This window comes from Asterias amurensis, chromosome 13 (assembly GCF_032118995.1).
Source record: "Asterias amurensis chromosome 13, ASM3211899v1".
NCBI lineage: Eukaryota > Metazoa > Echinodermata > Asteroidea > Forcipulatida > Asteriidae > Asterias > Asterias amurensis.
In genome coordinates this window covers 19,905,193-19,924,325 of record NC_092660.1, presented here as the reverse complement: position 1 = coordinate 19,924,325, position 19,133 = coordinate 19,905,193, and the positions used below count along the sequence as shown (strand labels likewise).

The window sequence follows — 19,133 nt, the reverse complement described above, 5'->3', positions numbered from 1 at the left end:
GCACACACTGACAAGATAAAAGTGGTTTATGATCAAAAAGGTCAGTAAACTTGGGAGTAACACAAACTGAATAAATCGTCAACATGTCAAAATATTGTTAGTGGCTACAAAAATCTCTGGTCACAATACACAAACACTGTGTTACTGCTGAACAGTAAAATGCCTTATTTACTGCCTTGCAAATAAACATATTTGTAAAGTGTTGGAAATAGCTCATAATTCTCCGTTGGCCTGGCTGGTGATAAAATTTGTCCATGTTTTCAATCTCCTTCCACTAGAAATGAGAGTATACAAAAAAATACATTCACTTATTGTTTATATAAGAGCTGCCAACATTTGTATCTTGCAAGAACATGGAAAGATTGGTTTTAATTCAGGGAACCTCCAGCAGAATCAAGGAAAACAGTTATGCAAGTACAGGTTTCCCAGCGGGCAGGCATTTACAGTGTTTGAGTATTCTGTAGAGATATAAGCCAAATCAACAAACAAAAACAAACACAAGCTTCTCACAATTACAAAAAACAAATATTGTTGTGAATATCTGAAAGACTAACAAAGGAAGACAGCTTTTTTAGGAGGATCGGAAACGGATTGGGAAAAGTGCAAGGGCAAGGATGATAGTTAAGGTTTCAATTTTATCCTTTCACAACTTTTTTCAACTATCGGTCAGTCCAAACTGAGATGATGAAAAATAACCAAATCATTAGCAAAGAAATAGAAGTAAATTTCAGTCATCAAATTGAATTCTATTAAAAAGGATCTTCACCGTTGCTTATTAAAAAGAAATGTTGCTGCCTTTTCCATGCAGTACAAAAGAAAGAAAACCAATTGGGAACTGGAAAGACACATTTCCTGAGGTGCTTTGTGCAATGTGCAGACAAAACACAATGAGAAGAAAGCGGATTGAAAAAAAAACCTTGTTAGTTTGTTTTTCTAACAAACCTGCATTTTTACATCCTTAGGAGCTGTCACTACTTATTTATGGTAGAGCATGAAAATATGGATAATAAGAATGGGTTAATTTGCATAAAAGGTTTATGGATATTAATGAGCAGTAATTTGCATAAAAGGTTTATGGATATTAATTAGCAGTAAGTCTCAGCACAAACACAGAGGATTGATCAGGCTTTTGACAATAGTGGTGATTGGATGAATTACATGTATGAATATTAATGAACTGCTATGGTAAATTAACCTGTATTATCTATTACCATAAATATTCATGAAGGTCATGCATGCTAATGAGGATTATTTCCTACTCCAGACATCACCGTGTTACTCAATACAAATGTAGGTGCTGTTTAATGTACATGTGTAATATTTAGTGTACATGTAATTTCAAAGAATATTTTGAACTAAACATTGAAAAATGGGCTACATAAACTTCTCTATTTGAGAATGCAGAGAATGCTGCTTAGCACATTCCTTTGCTGAGCTGAAAATGAGTGCAGCACCAGGTAATATTTACGGAATGTTGGCTGGTAACCTGTTTCGGCTAAACAAGATTAATATTCAAATGACGTCACATGCATAAGGTGAATCTCTTTACAACGGTTAGTATGGATGACTTTTTTTAATGAGGTGATCCTAAACATTTTATCTAAAGAAGGATAATGTGATATGAACAGGGCAAGGCTTAAATCCATTGGGGATATTGATAATTATTTTCCTAAATATGATTGGAAGAAAGTGAATAATATTGCAGTTAGTTACCATGGAATCAACCCAAATGAAATCATAAACTCAAATAACAAAACTCACTTTATAAAGCTATAAGTATAAGCAGGAAATCTGTTAAACAATAACATGCCATCAATAGATTCATTGTCAATAATGGTCAATCAAAATTACATGTACAAAATGGAGAAAGTTAATTGACTGTATTTTTGACGGCATGAGGGGCTTTCAAGAGTGAAGCTCCATGCATCACAATGACAGTGTTAGCTTATTTGACTGCATGTAGAGTACATTGTTTTCTTGGCCATCAATGGCCTTTCTTGGTATCAATGGCCAAAATACACAACAACAATGAAGAAAAAACAATTTTCAATGAAGAAAAAAAAATTTGTTTTACTTATCGTATCACGTAATTTGCTTCGCACATGCCCTCATGCGGTCAAAATGAATAGCAAATTTAAACAGGCCATTGTAAAAATGTATTAAATTGCAAAATGTGTGACTGGTTTGGATAAACACTTTTTGTTGACTGATCATGCTTTCTGTTACTGAAATGAAAGGAGATGGAGAAGCTGGAGAAATACGGGTAAATGTTCATTGTCTATGTGGTTGGCTCTGGGCATGCAAACTTTTCCGAGACCAATGGCTTGACCCAGTATGTCTGCTGCCACCTAGTGTCCTGAAATGTCTCCCTCGGTATGCAAAATACTCGGGGAAGACTCAACAAACTTCACCAAAGTCCAGTTCACACAAAGTGAAACATCATCAAGATAAACACAGCGATATGAACAGTAACTTTTTAGATTGTTTTTGAATACGAGTATACTTCCAACGTAAAACTTGTGGAAAGTTCAACTTCAATAAATGACTTGATTCAGTAAATAGAACAAATATAACTATATACTTATTGTTACAATGAAATTGTGAGCAACCAATGTTTTCTGAAGCATCTAAGAGCTCGAAATCTCTCATGGTTAATTTTTTGAGACAGAAAAATGCCAAGTCAGATACATTTTCAAGATTTAATTTTTTATTTTTTTTACAGAGTTGAGCATTTTCCCAAGATGTAGTCCAATAGCGGGGACCAATTTCACGGCTGCGCTAGCGAATTCTTTGTTTACGGCACCATATAAAACACAATGTTTTATGGGCTGTAAGCGCAGAATTTAGCGGTAAGCAAAGCCCTGAGCACAATTTCATAGAGCTGCTTAAGCACAAAAAGTAGCTCAGCGCAACAACAATTATGATTACCAGAATAAGGTTACCAGCTGAAACATGATGTGACATATACACAATGCAACTGGTATCCTGTTTATTTTTGCTTAGCAGAGAAATGTTCAGCAACAATTCCAAACTATGGTCAAATCAGACATGATACTTGGCCCAAGAAAAAACCCAAAAGAATTTATTGAGAGAACAGCTGACCCATAAGGACGTTTTAGCCACACACGCAAGTGCATCACGCTGCCGCGAACCAGCAATAAAGTGCGGCCACAGGCAGCATGCAGCACTTGCGTGCTTGGACGGGTCTATACATGTACATGACGGCCAGTGCGTGCATGCATGCAGTAACTGAGATATAGAGTTTAACATTCCATGCAGTAGTACGGGCCTGCTAAGATCAAAATGGCATGCCCCCTTTAAGTAGGTAGACAATCATATCTGTCTGATGACAAATGTTGCAAACAAACTTCAACAGATTCCATTGAAAATCAAAAACAAACAAACAAACAACAACAACAAAAACAACATCAACAATTGCCAGCTTACCTTGGTGATGCACTCTGTGCTCTTCTTTTCTGTTTAGTGGAAAGAGGAAACGAGAATACTGTAAATTCATTTTGAAGAAAATAACACCTCTATTTCACCATAAATTATAGCAAATAAAAAAGTAGAAAAACGAGGGGAGAAAAAGCTTTTGTGCGGTTCCATATTACTCATGATGTATTGAAAGCAGAAAATAAGGAATCTGTGACTTTATATTTCTGATAATATTGGAAAACTAGTTTCTTTATTCTTTTTAATTATTTTTATTTTGTATCTAGTTTTAATAAAACAACAAGTAAAACTGACTGGGTGAAATTTAATTAAATTGGGTTGAACAAAGATATTTGACTTGAGTGGGATTTGAACCCAGTCTGGTTTTCTAATTCACCCAAAAACATTTACATTCAGACTGTTAAGAAAGTGGATAAATAACTTACCGGGCTTCCAGCTTGCTTGGCAAAGTTGAGCTGTGCATAGAGAAGAACTCCGATGTTCTTATGGCCTGCTTCCATGGCTATAGAGAATGCACTGCTACCATCCTAATGATACAAGAGATATAAAAAGGATTCATTAACATGATAGACAATGACTTACAGTGATCGAATCCGTCTTACATTTTTTATTTTGGTTATGAAAGATCGCCTGAGGGTCATGTCACACCAGGCAATTTACAGTCGACCATTTCCAGGCAATTTCCATGAAGAAAAGACATTCACGTTTGAATGTTCACAGTTTTTTCTTGGGGATCTTAAAACATTGTTTGAAAAATGACTCCTGAGCTGCCAAAGTGGTCCTGTAGCATGCACTGTAGTTGGTTGCCTCCAAGTTGCTTGTAAAAGTTGCCTCGTGTGACAAGGCCCTAAACATCACAAGGCCGAGCGGCCATTTCAAGCTGAGGGCTACACTTAAATGATTTGGGCTATCAACCCAATTCAACTGCCACCAGGGGCACAATGCCACCTACATGTACTCCTGGGGCTGAAACAGGGTTATCCCCTTTACAGTCCTTAAGGATGTAGGCACGGATATCATCCACTAGGAGCCTGCCTGCCAGGAAGAGCAGAATGCACTACCGCCCAACCTTTCAAGAAGCAATTATGGTAAAGTGCCTTGTTCAAGGGCACACGTGTCATGACCGGGATTTGAACATACCTCTTAGCCCTGACACATCACCTCAAGGAACGAGGTTTACAGACTCTCTACATCATTTCAAATGGATATCTAAAGGTTTGGTCAAAACAAGGGTCAAATCTTTTCATCTCTAGTGATGGCAAATTTGTCTCTTTTGGGAGATCAGTGAAAAATCTTGAAATCAGGCAGAATCCTAACTTACATTATCCAGGAGCGCTGGGTCGCACTGCGGATGAGCCAGAAGCACTTTCACAATCTCCTGGTGCCCATGTTCACTGGCGCACATCAGAGCTGTTGAACCGTCCTGTCAACATAAACCAAACATGTCACATTAAGGCAACGGTTTTCAAGTTCTCACATCAGCTCAAGATGCTCAGTGCAACATTTTATACTTTCTGAGTTCGGTTTAAACTTCCCCATAGACTTTAAGCTTTTCTAATGGTAGTGCCCTTTGCAAAATGAAAATGACCTTGCCCTCTCAAAGATGAAAATGCAGGCATGACTACTAATCTTTAACCCACTTTTCAATACAAGGAGATACTTAAGAAACTTGATTTATTCCCAGGTCTCATGACTTCATTAGGCATATTAACCCCATAATCAGGCATCCTGGTTCCTGATAAGAACAACTATGAATCATCAAGACTAACCCCCACCCATGGATCCTTATCATATCCTAAAGTCCTTGGCTCTAAGCTTCCTAAAATGTCAGACCTTACCGCGGATTGATTACATATTGAGCCACCGCGTTGTACCCGGTGACTAACTTGTGATTTGTCTGTACACCTGCAGAGGTGTGAACTCAAAGTGTGAGAAGTCATGTTACCAATGGGTTTGGAATAAAGGCACAAACCATTTTTTTGTGTGGTATGATTATGGAAAACTGTAACAAATTCTTGGCAAAATGGGGAGTAGCATAGAAATGACCCTCATGGGGCATTCAACTTGGGAGGATTTACAAACTATTGTCGTCAGTCCCCATTTTTAATCCCCCACCTCTCACCTGTCTGATATACCCATATGGCTCTACCTGGCACTGTACGTTGGCGCCATCTCTATCTCTGCTAATCTCCCTCCTTACATATGTATGTCCCCCTACATGTATGTCTCATAGAGGTCGTTCAGACACAGTACTCAAGTTGGTTTCAAGCAGTTTTAACTTTGTGTGTCTGAATCGGTCGGCGAGGGTGGTTAAACCACTTTGGGTTATCTTTAAGCATGGTGTGTGAACAGAATAGAAAAGTCCACATCCGGTTTTAAGTCCTCACAGGTGACCAGTTACCTAGGACATGTGGCCTAATTCCCGCCATAAATTGTGAAAGCGAGCATCTTTTGTACACGCTTTCAGCGGATGTTAATGTGTTGGTTCATAGTGCTGTGTGACCTCCCCCGTGTGACTGCCACCCTGCTGCTCGTCAAGTTAAAACGGTTTGTGTCTAACTTAAGTACACTGTCTGAACATGTACCCTAGAATGATTGTTTACCTCATCTTGTATGTTAACATCGGTTCCTGCATCTAGTAGTAACTTCACCATGTCCAGTCTACCATGACTCACGGCTAACATTAATGCTGTCTGCCCAGCCTGTATACAACAAATAGAAACACTGTGATCAGAACAAAATATTCAAATGGCATTTTAACCTGTACTCCTTATATGTGACCTCAATCCTCTAATATCCTCTCCCATGTCACTTGACCGCAACCTTTTTGGCTTTGGATAAGATTGGAAGGCCTGACCCAGATTGAGCCTTGCGCTTGACTTTCATGGTCTAGATGCAACAAATGTTTAAAATGGGCATTCAAATTTCATTGTTTACATTCCATAAACGGCAGGAATAATAATGATAATAATACAGGAGGTTGACTGACGTGCCTGAGAAAATAATTTGCAAAGGACGGTGCCAAAACGTTTACAAGGAGCTAGCCACATTGACCCAAATGACCGCTGAGCACAGTCTGAGCTTGTTTGATTTTTCCGGAGGGAGGAAAACCTTAGGTCCCAGAGAAAACTCTTGTGGCACATGAGAGAACCAACGTACAACTCTCTCCTCACATATGGCCCTAGCCAGGAATTAAACCAGTGCAAGGGTGGAAAGAAGCGAGCACTTTAATGAATGTAGCACAGTTTGGCTTTCTATTACATACTGAACACCTTAACCATGATAAAGTACATGGTTCTAACACAGGTGTGCACTTTCAGCAAGATTGATAACTGCATGCAGGTGTTTGACTGGTTTCATTTAACTTGACAGAGCATGTACTATCAGGATTAGGGAAATGAAGGGATCAATGTGTGGCAAAGAGACAAATGAAAACTCCACATTAACCATTTAGACACCATTCAGTTCTGTATAATCATCACCATACGCCCAGACACTGCTAACCTTTTTGTTTTTTCTAGGCAAATTAAACAGAAACAGAAGCACTTTCTTTGCTTTCTAGGACATGGCACTGGAAATTGCAAGTTCGGTCCAATACCTTTTCTTTGACCCTCTTAGTTTGCTTATTTTGTTTGTTTGTTTAGATGATCTTTCCTTCAAGGGAACTCGGCAAACTCCTACAAGGGGATATAGACACCAAGCTGGCAACAACCAATCTCTCTCATACAAACTTTGGTATATTATCTATGATTATGAATTGCACAAATCAAGAAATTGTGATTTAGTAACTGGACGACAATACCTTTCCTATTCATTGTAATTGCAAGTCCTGCAGCCTAGCTACCACTGAAGTAGGTCAAACCTTGTGAACATTTGCGGCTGCTATGGGCATTTTGGTACCAGCCACTGCGGCCACTACGGTCTTCAAATGGTTCAAATCCAGACAGAACCTAAGCTCTCAGGACACAGTTAACACTAGCAACTAAGACAGGTTTGCGGTAACAAACCACCATACTGCCACCACTGTGCAAAGTTTCAAATTCTAAATAATAGCAGACAGTTTTTCTCTTACCTGTGTAGCTCGTACATTCACATTGCCGAGGTGAAACAACTTAGCCAGTGTCTGGCGTTGTTTCTCGCTCTGGAGTGTAGCCAAGGAGGCTAGCATGATCGCTGTATAGCCGGCTCGGTTTGGTCGATCTACGTCACATACTTGGGCTTCTAAGAGGAGGTCTGCTATGGTGAAGTTACCATGGGAGACAGAGTAATGCAGCGCTGTGTTCCCCTGTTTGGATTAACAACAACAAAGTTAGAAAACTACCATATTGGTTACAAATCCATAGGTTTCCTTGAAGGGAATTACATGTAGGTTGGCTTAATGGCTTCTTTCCCTGGCTTTTATTTCGGTGGACACCAGTTCAAATCTTACCTCAGATCAGAGCCTTGCATGTAGATTGGGTTTCAGTCCATACCTGATTGCATGGGTATTCCCTATTTGGGTTTCCTCCAATTGGTGGTTATGGGTCACGATGGACCAACTGACTAGTCTTGGTGCAAGGCCTTCTTGTTGAGTTGGTCAACCTCAATGGTAATATACGCCCCTTTCAGTCACTGCTATAGTTGAGTGATAGTGAATAACAACGTCTTGCACCAAGACTACCAAATGACATGACGGAGGCTTTATTTCTGACAGAGTGCATACTGTCACACTGTCACTCTGCAGATATTTGTCTATCTGTTTATCATTGGTTACTTTAGATAAGGAGTCTGGAAAATTACATTGATGGATGCATGTGCCACAACGCCGCGTATACATTTTTACATGACTCACTACCAGCTTTCGCATAGAAGGTTCTACACACCACCATGCCATGTAGTTCTTTAAAAAGATAGTACATGAACATGTACATATGTATGTTCATCATGGCTTTTTTGAAAAGTAACTCCATTCAAATCCTCCATTAGTGTTTTTTACACAACAAAACCAACTTGAATCCAATGGAGAGAGCACATGGAAAGAGGTTTCAGTTTTGGATATTGGAGGAAAACCCAAGAGAATTATTCCAGGGAGTAATTAAGTACGCAAGCAGTAAGGTAGGGATGGAAAACCCAATCCACATAGTGCTCCCGGCGTGATTCGAACCGGGGTGGAAGGTGGTAAAGATACCAAAACGTCAACCCGAACACCCAAATTCATTTCACGTACGCCTTTGAAAGGAATATCACCAGCTGCAACTGTTCTGTACTTGATTGGTTATTTACAATTCATGAAAGAGTGAACTTTAAAAATTAATTTGCCAAACCTCTAAGACACATAAACCCCCTTTTCTACGAGTGGACTAGACTCACATTGGCATCCGAGATGTTGACTATCTTCTCCAGGATGGACTTTCCCATTTCTGCGAGGGCACTCAGAATGTCTTCCACCTGGTAAGGATCTGATGTCTTCTGGCTGGTCACACGGAACCACTCCTTAGTGATTGTGGAGAGGCAGGTTGTCTGTGTGATGAGAAGAAGGTGGCAGTATTTCATGAAATGTTACCGACTCACATAATTATAATAACTGGGGTGAGAGTCATTGCTGATAAAAATGTCTGAAATAAGGATCGGAATTTAGGAGGTTTGTTGACACAATGGCATTTCAACCTTTTTGTAGCACCAGGGTTTTGATATTACAGAGCTTTTAGAAACAGTGTCCTCAGCATGAGAGAAGTAGATTAAAGAACAGGATTTCTTTCCATGTGGACAAAATAACGACTGATTTTCTTTGACAGGCAGACATAAAAAGTTTGAATTCAGATATAAGTCAGAATTAAAATCTGTTTCCAAAAAGCTTAACTTCTTCATTTTGCCATTTTACCTACTGTTTGTTGAGATTGAATACATAAAATTAGTAATAATTTAAAAAAATGACATCACTGCACAGGCAGTTCAGGACAATGAAAATGGCCTCACCAAAAAAGGACTGTCTGCTGTAAACAGAGCAGAGAAACAAGACCTTGTTTTTAAGATTTTTTTCATTAATTTAACCACTTCTGGGTTGTTTGTCATTATTTTCCACAAACCTGTGTAAAATTCCAATGCACATTATGCAAAGTATACACTTATTTTTTTATGCTTACCATATCTTTAGCATTACTATCACCTGACATCTCCATGAGTTTCCCGAGGGCGCTACACGCTTTGGTCACCTCAACAGGAAGCGTATACCTGTAGATGAAATGAATAAACGTTGAAGAATTATCCTAAGAAGTGTACTGATTATTCAATTGCCTGAATTTGGTCAGTTTCACAAAGACAGTCCTAACTTAGGACTAGTCCTAACTTAGGACTAGTCCTAACTTAGGACTAGTCCTAGGAGATATTAAAAAACTTAAGGCTAGTCCTAAGTTAGGCTGAGTAACTCATCAAAACTCATAAAAGACTAGTCTTAACTCCTTGTGAAGTCCACCCCAGACCTTATAACCCAAAAATCATCATCAATTTTACCTCTCCCTGTCCACCGGTCTCGTCCTTTCTACATTCCCGTTCTTCTTCTTGCGTTGCCCTTTCTTAATGAGCTTGATGACTTTCCCATCATAGGACCCTCCTTCGATGGAGGTAGACATCGTCTCAGACGACTCAGAGCTCTCCGTGGTGGTTTCTGACTCAGAATCTGACGAGTCTTCACTTGAACTCATCTCCCTGAAAAAATAAGATAGAAACCATTACTTTAAAGGTTATTAACTTTGACACCAGATTTGAACAAAATTTTACAGATTCACACTTTTGCTCAGTATTTTTCTTGCTTCATAAGTAACTTGCAAAAATTAGCTAGTGGCCCGATGTTTCCATCCTAGCTAAGTCTTTCTCAATGTATATGACAATGTAACTTGTCATATCAACAAATGATTCCAAGCAAGATCGTAAAACAGAAGAAAAAATGAAGTTAACCTCCTTGATTCTAAGTCGTAGCTAAACTTACACATGTCCTGGCGCAGTGTTTGTCACCCCCTTCCTCAGCTCAGTCTCCCTCTCCTGAATGGACTGTTCCATCAGCGTGGACCCCTCTCTGGTCTGTGGACTAGCCCCTGAAACGAAAAGCGTAATAGGACCCAGTGGTATCAGTTCTGCATCTACAGCTACAGTCAGGTTACCTGTAGACTTATTCAAGTCGGCCATGTCGTATAAGCTGCGTAAATGCGTGTATGTGTATGTACTCATTGTAATGGTTTCTGGGTAAGTGAGTCTGTCCTTGAGTCGTACAGGAAGTTAAGTTTGAATTTGGATTCACAAACGCAAGAAGAAAATATTCAGTGTAGATTTATCCAAGTCGGCCATGTTGTACAAGCAGCGTAAATGCGTGTAGGTTCTCATTGTAACGCTTTCTTCGGGATAAGTGAGTCAGTCGTTGAGTCGCACAGGAAGTTAAGTTTGGATTCACAAACACAGGAAGAAAATATTCAGAGCACTGGTCACTGACATCATCTGGTTAGGTGATACGGATATATCCATGACAATTAATTTACGTCATGTTAACGGGATGTACGCTAAAGGAGCCTGATTAGAACCCGTTTCATCTTGTCAAAATGCTATGTGTGTACAATCGAAACTCGGGCTAGACTACCCCTTCCTTCTTTGGTTTATGTTTTTTTTTAAATGGTCGCATAATGACAAAGGTTAACTTCTTAAAAGTTTCCAGAGGTAAAATTTGACACTGGATTGCCTGCCCGGGTCCAGTGGTTTTAGTGTCCGGCCAATAAACTTTTGACCGGACAAGCACAGTGGTTAAATCCGCAAGTTTACTATTATTTATAAATCATTCTTATTTACTCACACCATACAAAGCTTCAAACATTGCTTAAGCACGGTGGTCTTGTGCCTAACAATACCTTACTTTGTAATATCTTGAACAAAAACAAGTCATAACCAAATGTTGACTTTCAGTAAAAAAAAAATACTTTTCAGTTCTATTGCGTAAAAACAGATGAGACAAATCTTCTCTTACAGATGTCTTAGTAATAATAATAATAATAATAATAATAATAATAATAAATCTTATAAAGCGCTGGTATCTAGAAAACTATTCACTGCGTGATTTAACTATTCACAGTGTGATTAAACGCATGTTGCCAGGACTCAGGAACATTTCTTTAATACGCTAGCATAAGCATGGGGGGAACCCTGCCATTAACTTTCTTTTAGAAATGTTCACAGCAATGACATGTGCCTTTAAAGGTTTTAACTTAATTAAGCCTTTTGTCATGTGTGAATTGGGAGCCTTTTGGGATTGCCTTTTGATGGAATAAGATTTCAAAGTGGAGAGGGGATTAGGCCTTAGGGTGGGATAGCAAATGAGTCAATTCTATTTAGGATAAAACAAAACATGGTTTTAGGGAAATTCATTGAAGTATCCCTGCTACTGACAGATCAGCATGAACAAGTCAATTAACTGTTTCCTGCACTAATTGTTGGTGATAAATTGATCATGGACTTATTAACAGTTTACTCATTTTTCACAAATGGTGACTCCCAACAAATTAGGTCACAATAGCACTCACAAGAATCCTTTTCCTATTATGAAAACTGTGTGAATGTGCGTGTTTATCATTTTTGTTACCACTGTTTTTGAACCAGTTGCTAGTGACCGGTCGGTGCATGTCTGACAATTGTATGTTATTCACTTACTATACCTGACATTCACAAAATAAAAAACTGACAACAATCCTTTTTAGAGTTAAAGGCATTGGACACTATTGGTAATTACTCAAAATAATTATCTTCATACAACCTCATTTGGTAACGAGTAATGGGGAGAGGTTGACAGTATAAAACATTGTGAGTAACGGCTCCCTCTGAAGTGACGTAGTTTTGGAGAAAGAAATTTTTTTCCAAGAATTTGATTTCGAGACCTCAAGTTTAGAATTTGAGGTCTCGAAATCAAGCATCTGAAAGCACCAAACTTTGTGTGACAAGGTTGTTTTTTTCTTCTATAGGTATCTCGCAACTCCGACGACCAATCAAGCTCAAATTTTCACAGGTTTTTTATTTTATGTATATTTTGAGATACACCAAGTGAGAAGACTGGTCTTTGACAATTACCGATAATGTCCATTGTCTAAACCTTGCAGTATGCAATAACAGCAACGACTACTCTAGGTTTGCATTCATGACAGTTTTTTTTTTATTATGAAAGAAAGGTTCTGAAGGTTAACCCAACCCAACTCTAGCCAGAAAATGCTCCAGGCAAAACCTTGTACAAATTATGTATGTTTGCATATGGATAAGAAAAAAGCGTTGAATTACTAGGTGCCACATTGGCTACATGTACAGTAGTACATTCAAAGATTTACAATATGTATGTTAGAAATTGGCGGTTGTTCAGAGGGTGGTAGCGTGTTTGAATTGTTGTCCAAAATCTGGAGGAGTTATGTCCTCGCAGAAAGAATAATTCGCAATTTCTACACAAACAGTTCTCTATTTTAACATTTTTAAAATCCCTTTTTCTCCCACCACACACATGTAGGCCAACCTTAAAAAATGTTATGAGATCAACAGCTGCAGTCTCCTTTATACCAATAAAGATTTTACGGTCATCAAATTTTTGAGTAATTACCAAAAGTGTTCCTTCCCTAAAAAAATCTTAAAATGACAAGGGAAAAATATTAGTAAGATCCATTTTGTAAGACATAAGTGAATCTTTGATCTCATATGACTCGACATGACATGGCATGTAATACGATGACTCATTCATGTCCGAGTTGCCGATCTCATACTCAGATAGTATCATGAACAGGGTAGAAACTTGTGTCTATCTTGAGACCCTGAAGCAATGCAAGATTGGAGCCTCTTCTTATCTATGAAATACCCACTGATTGACAAACACCCATCATTCGGTCAGTGTGAGTAGACTGTACCCCAGAAAGGTAAGATGGTGTAAATAGTACACAAGCATACATGTAATATTTGATTCTTTGAAACAATTACAAGGGCAGACCTAAATGTACCAATGGTGTAGGCTTTTCATGCTATTTAAAGCCACTGGACCCTTTCAGTAAACAGTGTTGTCCAAGGCCCACACTTTGTGTACCACAACTTCTATATCAAATAACAAACCTGTGAAAAGTTAGGCTCAATCGGTCATCGGAGTCGGGAGAAAACAACGGAAAAACCCACCCTTGTTTCCGCGCGTTTCGCCGTGTCATGACATGAAAGGGTCCAATGGCTTTAATCACAATTTTTCACGGGCAAAAAAAAAGGAGGGAAAATCAGATAAAGTAGGAAAAATCTCATGCTTGTAAAGAGCTTTAAACTTTTTAAAGAAAGGGTATACCTTCGTTAATTACTCAACAAATTAATGACCATAACAACTTTTTAAAGAGCACCATGTCGCTATGTGTGTGCATGTGAGTACATGTGCATGTGATGCTGACTAAAAAAAAAAAAGCCAAATATTAACAGAGTACACAACAAAGGAAGTGTTTTAATTGCTACTTTAAAGCTACAACTAAGATAAGAATTAAGGAAGTTCACTTTATCAATCTGGGGAATTCAGGGAGCTTTAGGGTTTATTTTAATCTGGATGAAACTCATAACTGGTTGAGTTTGAGTTCTCTGTGATGATTTTAAGCTTTTGAGGCTCACCGGGGTAGATATAAGATAGATATAAGGCTAGGATAAGATAGCAGGGCAGGACAACATGTTCAAAAATAAACATTGTCGGGCAAAAATAATTAGGCAGATATAAAACAGAAGTGAAGTGACTGTTCACTTAAAGGAATGGTGGTTATGATGAGATTTCAGGGCAGGACATGTTAAACCATACACACGGAGGGCAACTCTGGTCTGGTTGGTTTAAAATAATATGCACTTTACTGGTTCAAATCCCGCTCTAGTAAGATTTTCTTAGTTCAACACTAAAATATTTTGTTGTTGTTAAAGTTCTGGGAAGCCCACTAAAAGTAAAAACAAAAAGAGACAAAATCTCCACACATCCCCTTACCTGCAAGTATTGCATGTAAATTAGCAAAGCCATCCGTCATAAAATCATCCTCCTCATAGTCTAGCTCCCTGTCTCCTCGCCCTGTCTTCGCTGTCTTTGTCTGGAGAGACTGGGATGTGGTTGTCTTAGTGGTCCTTGTTGTCATGGTGACACTGGATTGATGCATCGTCTGCAGCTCACTGGACGAGTGGCTAGATGTTGCCATGGAGATGACTCGATCTGTTAAAGACAATTTAGGAATGAACCCCCAAAAGAATGTAAAGAATCGATCTTGGCTTTCAATAACTTAAACAAAAAAATTGGAATACTGGCATGGAAGAGCAGTCTAGTTCATCTGGTGTTGTGGTTACATGTAAGTGTTTTGCTTCAGGACACATGTGCCAAGACCTTGACACCAACCCTGATCAGAAACACCAACGCTAGAGAGCGGTACAGCCCACTTGGACTTGACATACCATAGACCCCACATGGTTTCCAAGCTGAATAAATTAGTGTTTGGTTTTCAAGACTCCCTTGCTTGCGATATTAAAAAAAATCAAATAATTTCTATTAATTACTTCGCATGTGTAGTCCAGCGCTAACTATTGCAGAATTATCTTTGAAACTGTATTCAATAGTTTACCTTCTTGCCTGTTCCACTGGTCAGTCCCATCTGGTATTTCCTGGTACCCTGCCTTAGCAATGTTGTTATTTCCTGGGATATTTCTATGCGCAAGAACTGCAGATTTCTCAGTGGACACAAGTTCCCTCTGAATGGGAGATTCTGGATCTTGTTCCGGGGTGGACAGTTCTTGGTAAGGAGAGTGGTACTGTGGGAGGAAAACCGGGGACTCGTTTGGGTCGGTGGTGAGAGGGTTTTCGTGGAAAGGCGAGTCGATAGAGTCTGGCGAGTAAGATGCTAGAATGTCTTCGAGTTGAGACAGCCGTGGCCGAGCCAAAGTTCCTTGAACAGAGGATTGTGATAATGGGGCCTCGATCGGCACAAATCCGACCTGGACACTTTGCGTCTTCGTATACTCATTGATGTCTGTATTCCCAACTCCGACTGAAGACACAGTCATGGTGTCACAGTGCTCACAGATTCGGTCTGTTAATGTACAGTCGCCAACGCCCTCCGTGATTTGGCCGGCAATCCTTGAGTCCCCAACAGCATGATCACATGTCTGAGGACCTGTGATCTCCGTACTGACTGTTTTCATGAGCGGCCGATCACAGATGTTGCATAAGGGCTCGTCGATGTTGCGATCACCAACTCCCATGCTAATGAGAGCAGTTGCACTGAGACCAACTCCGACAGTTTTGGTAGTGATGCTGGAACTCGTTCCGATCGTTCTCGATGTCGGATTTTCCGACGATCCTACTGCTACACTGCATGTGGTCAAGTTTGTGCAGCGATCACAGATTGTATCATAGACAGAGCAACTGCCAACACCGAGTGTTCTTGAATTATCAACATCGTAACTGGTAGCCACCGAGGACACCACTGGTTTTGTGACTTTCTCAATCAGATTGACTTCGACGCCAGCATCGGCAACCGTTGGAAGAGTCTTAGTGTTACAACCAACACTGGTCAGTTCTTGTTGGTCAGTGTTTATTCCCATCTCGAGTCCAAGCTGTTCAGTGACTGTTCCAAACTCAGTGGTGGTTAATTCATACATTGTACTGCCATCCGTGACTTGAAGGACTTCCATTTCGGTACCAAATTCAACAGTTTCAGCACTGATCAGAGCCGATGAAGATTTGTCGGCAGTTTCCACACCTTCTTGGGCATCCATCTCTGTGCCACATTCAACAGTTTCAGCAATAATCAAAGTGGATAGCGCCTTATCGGCTGTTTCAGGCTTAAAAGCTGGCATAGCTGCCATGAGATTTTCATTCACAGACTGAACAACGATATCCTCGTCGACACATTCAACCACTAGTTGATCCACTGTATCCACAGATTGATCTGATGTTTCCACAATGCAGTCCACTCCTCGGCTAGAAACCTCTGGAGCATCTGTGTTTGTTGATCCATCACTTATCTCGCTTGTAATTGTTAATGTTGAACTCTCTACCACATCAGGAATACAGTCAACTCCTACATGTGATTGAGACGCACACTCAGTATTAGTGGATTCATGGTTGACTTCAGTAGAATCTGTTGATGTGAAATGATCCAGCGTCTCGATGATACAATCAACTCCTTGACTCGTCATCGGCACTTTCTCAGTATTCGTTGTGCAATCATTTAAAGCGACACTCTCGGTTGAAGTGAAACTATCTGTAGTTGGTACTGTAATCTGTAGGTCCACACCCACACACTGCTCCTTTAACTGTGTTGACAGCGTTGATGTGCTAGAATCTTGAACCATAATGTGAACCTCTGTTCCAAAATCCACACATTCAACGCATTCTGTGTTTGTTGCCTGAGCACAAGCAATAACAATGTCTGGGTTGGTACCGGATTCTTTCGTAACCGTCTGCGGTGCAAACTCAACAGTGTCCGTATTGCAGGCAACACTCTGCCCAGGCTTCTTCAGCACCATAGGGCCAGTATTAGTGGCGGAAATCCGTGTTTGGATGACGTCAGTGTTCAAACCGCGATCTCTGAATGATGACACCACAGGTTCCATGGAGGTAGACCGGTCTTTTAGTGTGGGATTGTCTGTATTAGTGGTGCACTCTTTAAGGACTGTTCGATCGGTACCAGTTCCTTGACTTACCACATCTATCTCAGTTTCTACTCCCTGCTCAACAGTGGTTATGTAAAGTGTACTTGTTTCTTGAGAACTCACTTTAGGGAGCACCATAACTGATTTATCACGAGATTCTGTCAATGAAGTGTTTATCCCAACATGTCTGATTCTTGGCTTGGGGGCGACAGGTGGAGGTGAGAAAGAAAGATCTGGGAGGCTGTTTACCCGCCCTGCTTTCATTGCACGTTTGTAATGTTCCTGAGCTGCTACTTTTCCTTGCATATTGTTGTCAGTTTCATTAGCTCTGTAATTTGGTGGCAACGAGTGTTGCCGAGAAACACTGCTCATTTGTATAATGTTTTCCTGTGCGAGAAGATCATCGTTCAAATGCTGACCGTTCCAGCCATTCACTCTAGTTTTGAGCTGATCATCGGCGCTGACATTAATACCGATCGACTTGGTCTCTGATTTCCCCACGAAGTTAACGTCCACACCAACAGATCTGGTTGCAACTGGTGCTCTTTGGACGGGGGTAACGATTGCTTTCTTGGCAGCGAGGTCCGGTTTGGCTTTGCCGATTCTCTGTAAGGCACTAACAGCAGAGATTTGAGGTTGATTGGTATTGTAATCATCATTCTGATAGCCATCTGTAAGTTCCGTCTCACCCTCTGAGTTGGCATAATTGCAATCTGTGTACCCATCACCGATCGCAATTGATCGAGAATCGGGTCTCTTGTTCTTTGACTTCAGCTGCAGCATGAGAAGTCGCTTCTCTTCCTTAAGCACCGATATTTTAACTTGGAGGACTGGGATTGCCTTGACTTGATCCTCCAGTTGCTTGAGTCGACTGAGGGCTGCTGCCATCTGCTGTCGCACTCCGGACAGAGCAGTGGTGCTAATTGAGGATGGAGTTGACCGTCCTGACGCCAAAGAGCCTTCAAGACTGTTGAAGAAAGCCTGCCCCAGCAGTGGGGATGGTGATGGCCCGTACCCATTGCTGTTTTGGTTGCTGAGAGAAGCATGTGAAAAGTTCAAGGAGGAGGTGGATGAGATGGAGCTGTTTGATCCACTCTGCATTGACATTCTTAGAAGGTTCGTGGCCTGAAGGTGATGAGGAATGCCGAGGTAGTTACCTGGGTCCTCATCATCGAGTGGGTTTTCACCGGGAAGGCTCCGTCTCCTGTCCATTGCTGGTGGGATGTTATAACAGGACGACACACTCTCTGTTTCAACATCACTTAGACTTACATCAAGTGGTAGAGGCGGTAGGCTCTGTGTGTCCATAGGTATATAGCTGTTGCGGTCATAGCTGTTGCGATCAGGACTGTCCGAGCAGTTCCCGTCCTCACTCATATAACGCCGACGAATCAAATTAGCAAACTGGCTGTATGTGGCGGCAAATGCGGCATTCTCCTTTTCCAGGATCTTGTCAGCTTCCAGATTGTCTCTCTGCCGCTTCCACTTCTGATGTTTGGTAACGGAGACAGACCTCGGTGGGACAAGTGGAGGTGGGGGTTTAATGCTCTTCACGGCCTCGTGCCGAGGTCTTGACCGCTTGACTTTCTTGAACTTTTTAAGGTTAGCTCCAGAGGATATGTCCTGGCAAAAGTCTAGGAAGTCCAGATCAATGTGGTAGCCGTATGGACAGCAGCTGCAGCGTCTTGTTGAAGAGTCTTCAACCAGGTTATTGTTGCTTGCATTGTGGTTTTCAGATCTTTTGGTTTTACCTGTTAATAAAAAAGTACAGAAGACAAAAGATTTAGTAATTTGGTATGTGCATTTAAAAAAATAAAAATCCTGTTGGTAAACCTGTGAACAAATAAGCAAATATTATTCATTTACAAAAACACTCAGGTGAGGTTTGCAGTTAACACCATGTGTATCTCTCTTTTGAGTAGCATTGTTTCTGAAAAGACCGGTGGTTGACAGTTTTTTTTGAACGGTAGAATTGTTCTTTTTAGAACCAACTTCAGTCTTCAGTGGGTGGCCAATGACCTATCAGCCGGTGCAGCAAGAAC

General features: G+C 40.4%; 1 protein-coding gene across 4 annotated transcripts in view; it reads right to left on the bottom strand.

Moving 5' to 3' along the window:
- Positions 1-19,133, bottom strand: part of LOC139946454 (uncharacterized) — a 123,345-nt gene that overhangs the window by 5,393 nt on the left and 98,819 nt on the right. For 3 of the 4 annotated variants that reach the window (XM_071944113.1, XM_071944116.1, XM_071944114.1), the window contains 12 exons: positions 15,060-18,842; positions 14,438-14,656; positions 10,421-10,526; positions 9,946-10,140; positions 9,579-9,666; positions 8,806-8,955; positions 7,529-7,741; positions 6,060-6,158; positions 4,778-4,879; positions 3,882-3,983; positions 3,448-3,476; positions 1,762-1,791 (listed from right to left, as the gene is read on the bottom strand). In XM_071944113.1, the coding sequence (XP_071800214.1) occupies positions 1,762-1,791; positions 3,448-3,476; positions 3,882-3,983; positions 4,778-4,879; positions 6,060-6,158; positions 7,529-7,741; positions 8,806-8,955; positions 9,579-9,666; positions 9,946-10,140; positions 10,421-10,526; positions 14,438-14,656; positions 15,060-18,842 (5,116 nt within the window). The remainder of the gene's footprint in view (positions 1-1,761; positions 1,792-3,447; positions 3,477-3,881; positions 3,984-4,777; positions 4,880-6,059; positions 6,159-7,528; positions 7,742-8,805; positions 8,956-9,578; positions 9,667-9,945; positions 10,141-10,420; positions 10,527-14,437; positions 14,657-15,059; positions 18,843-19,133) is intronic. The other variant, XM_071944117.1, reaches the window with a different exon arrangement.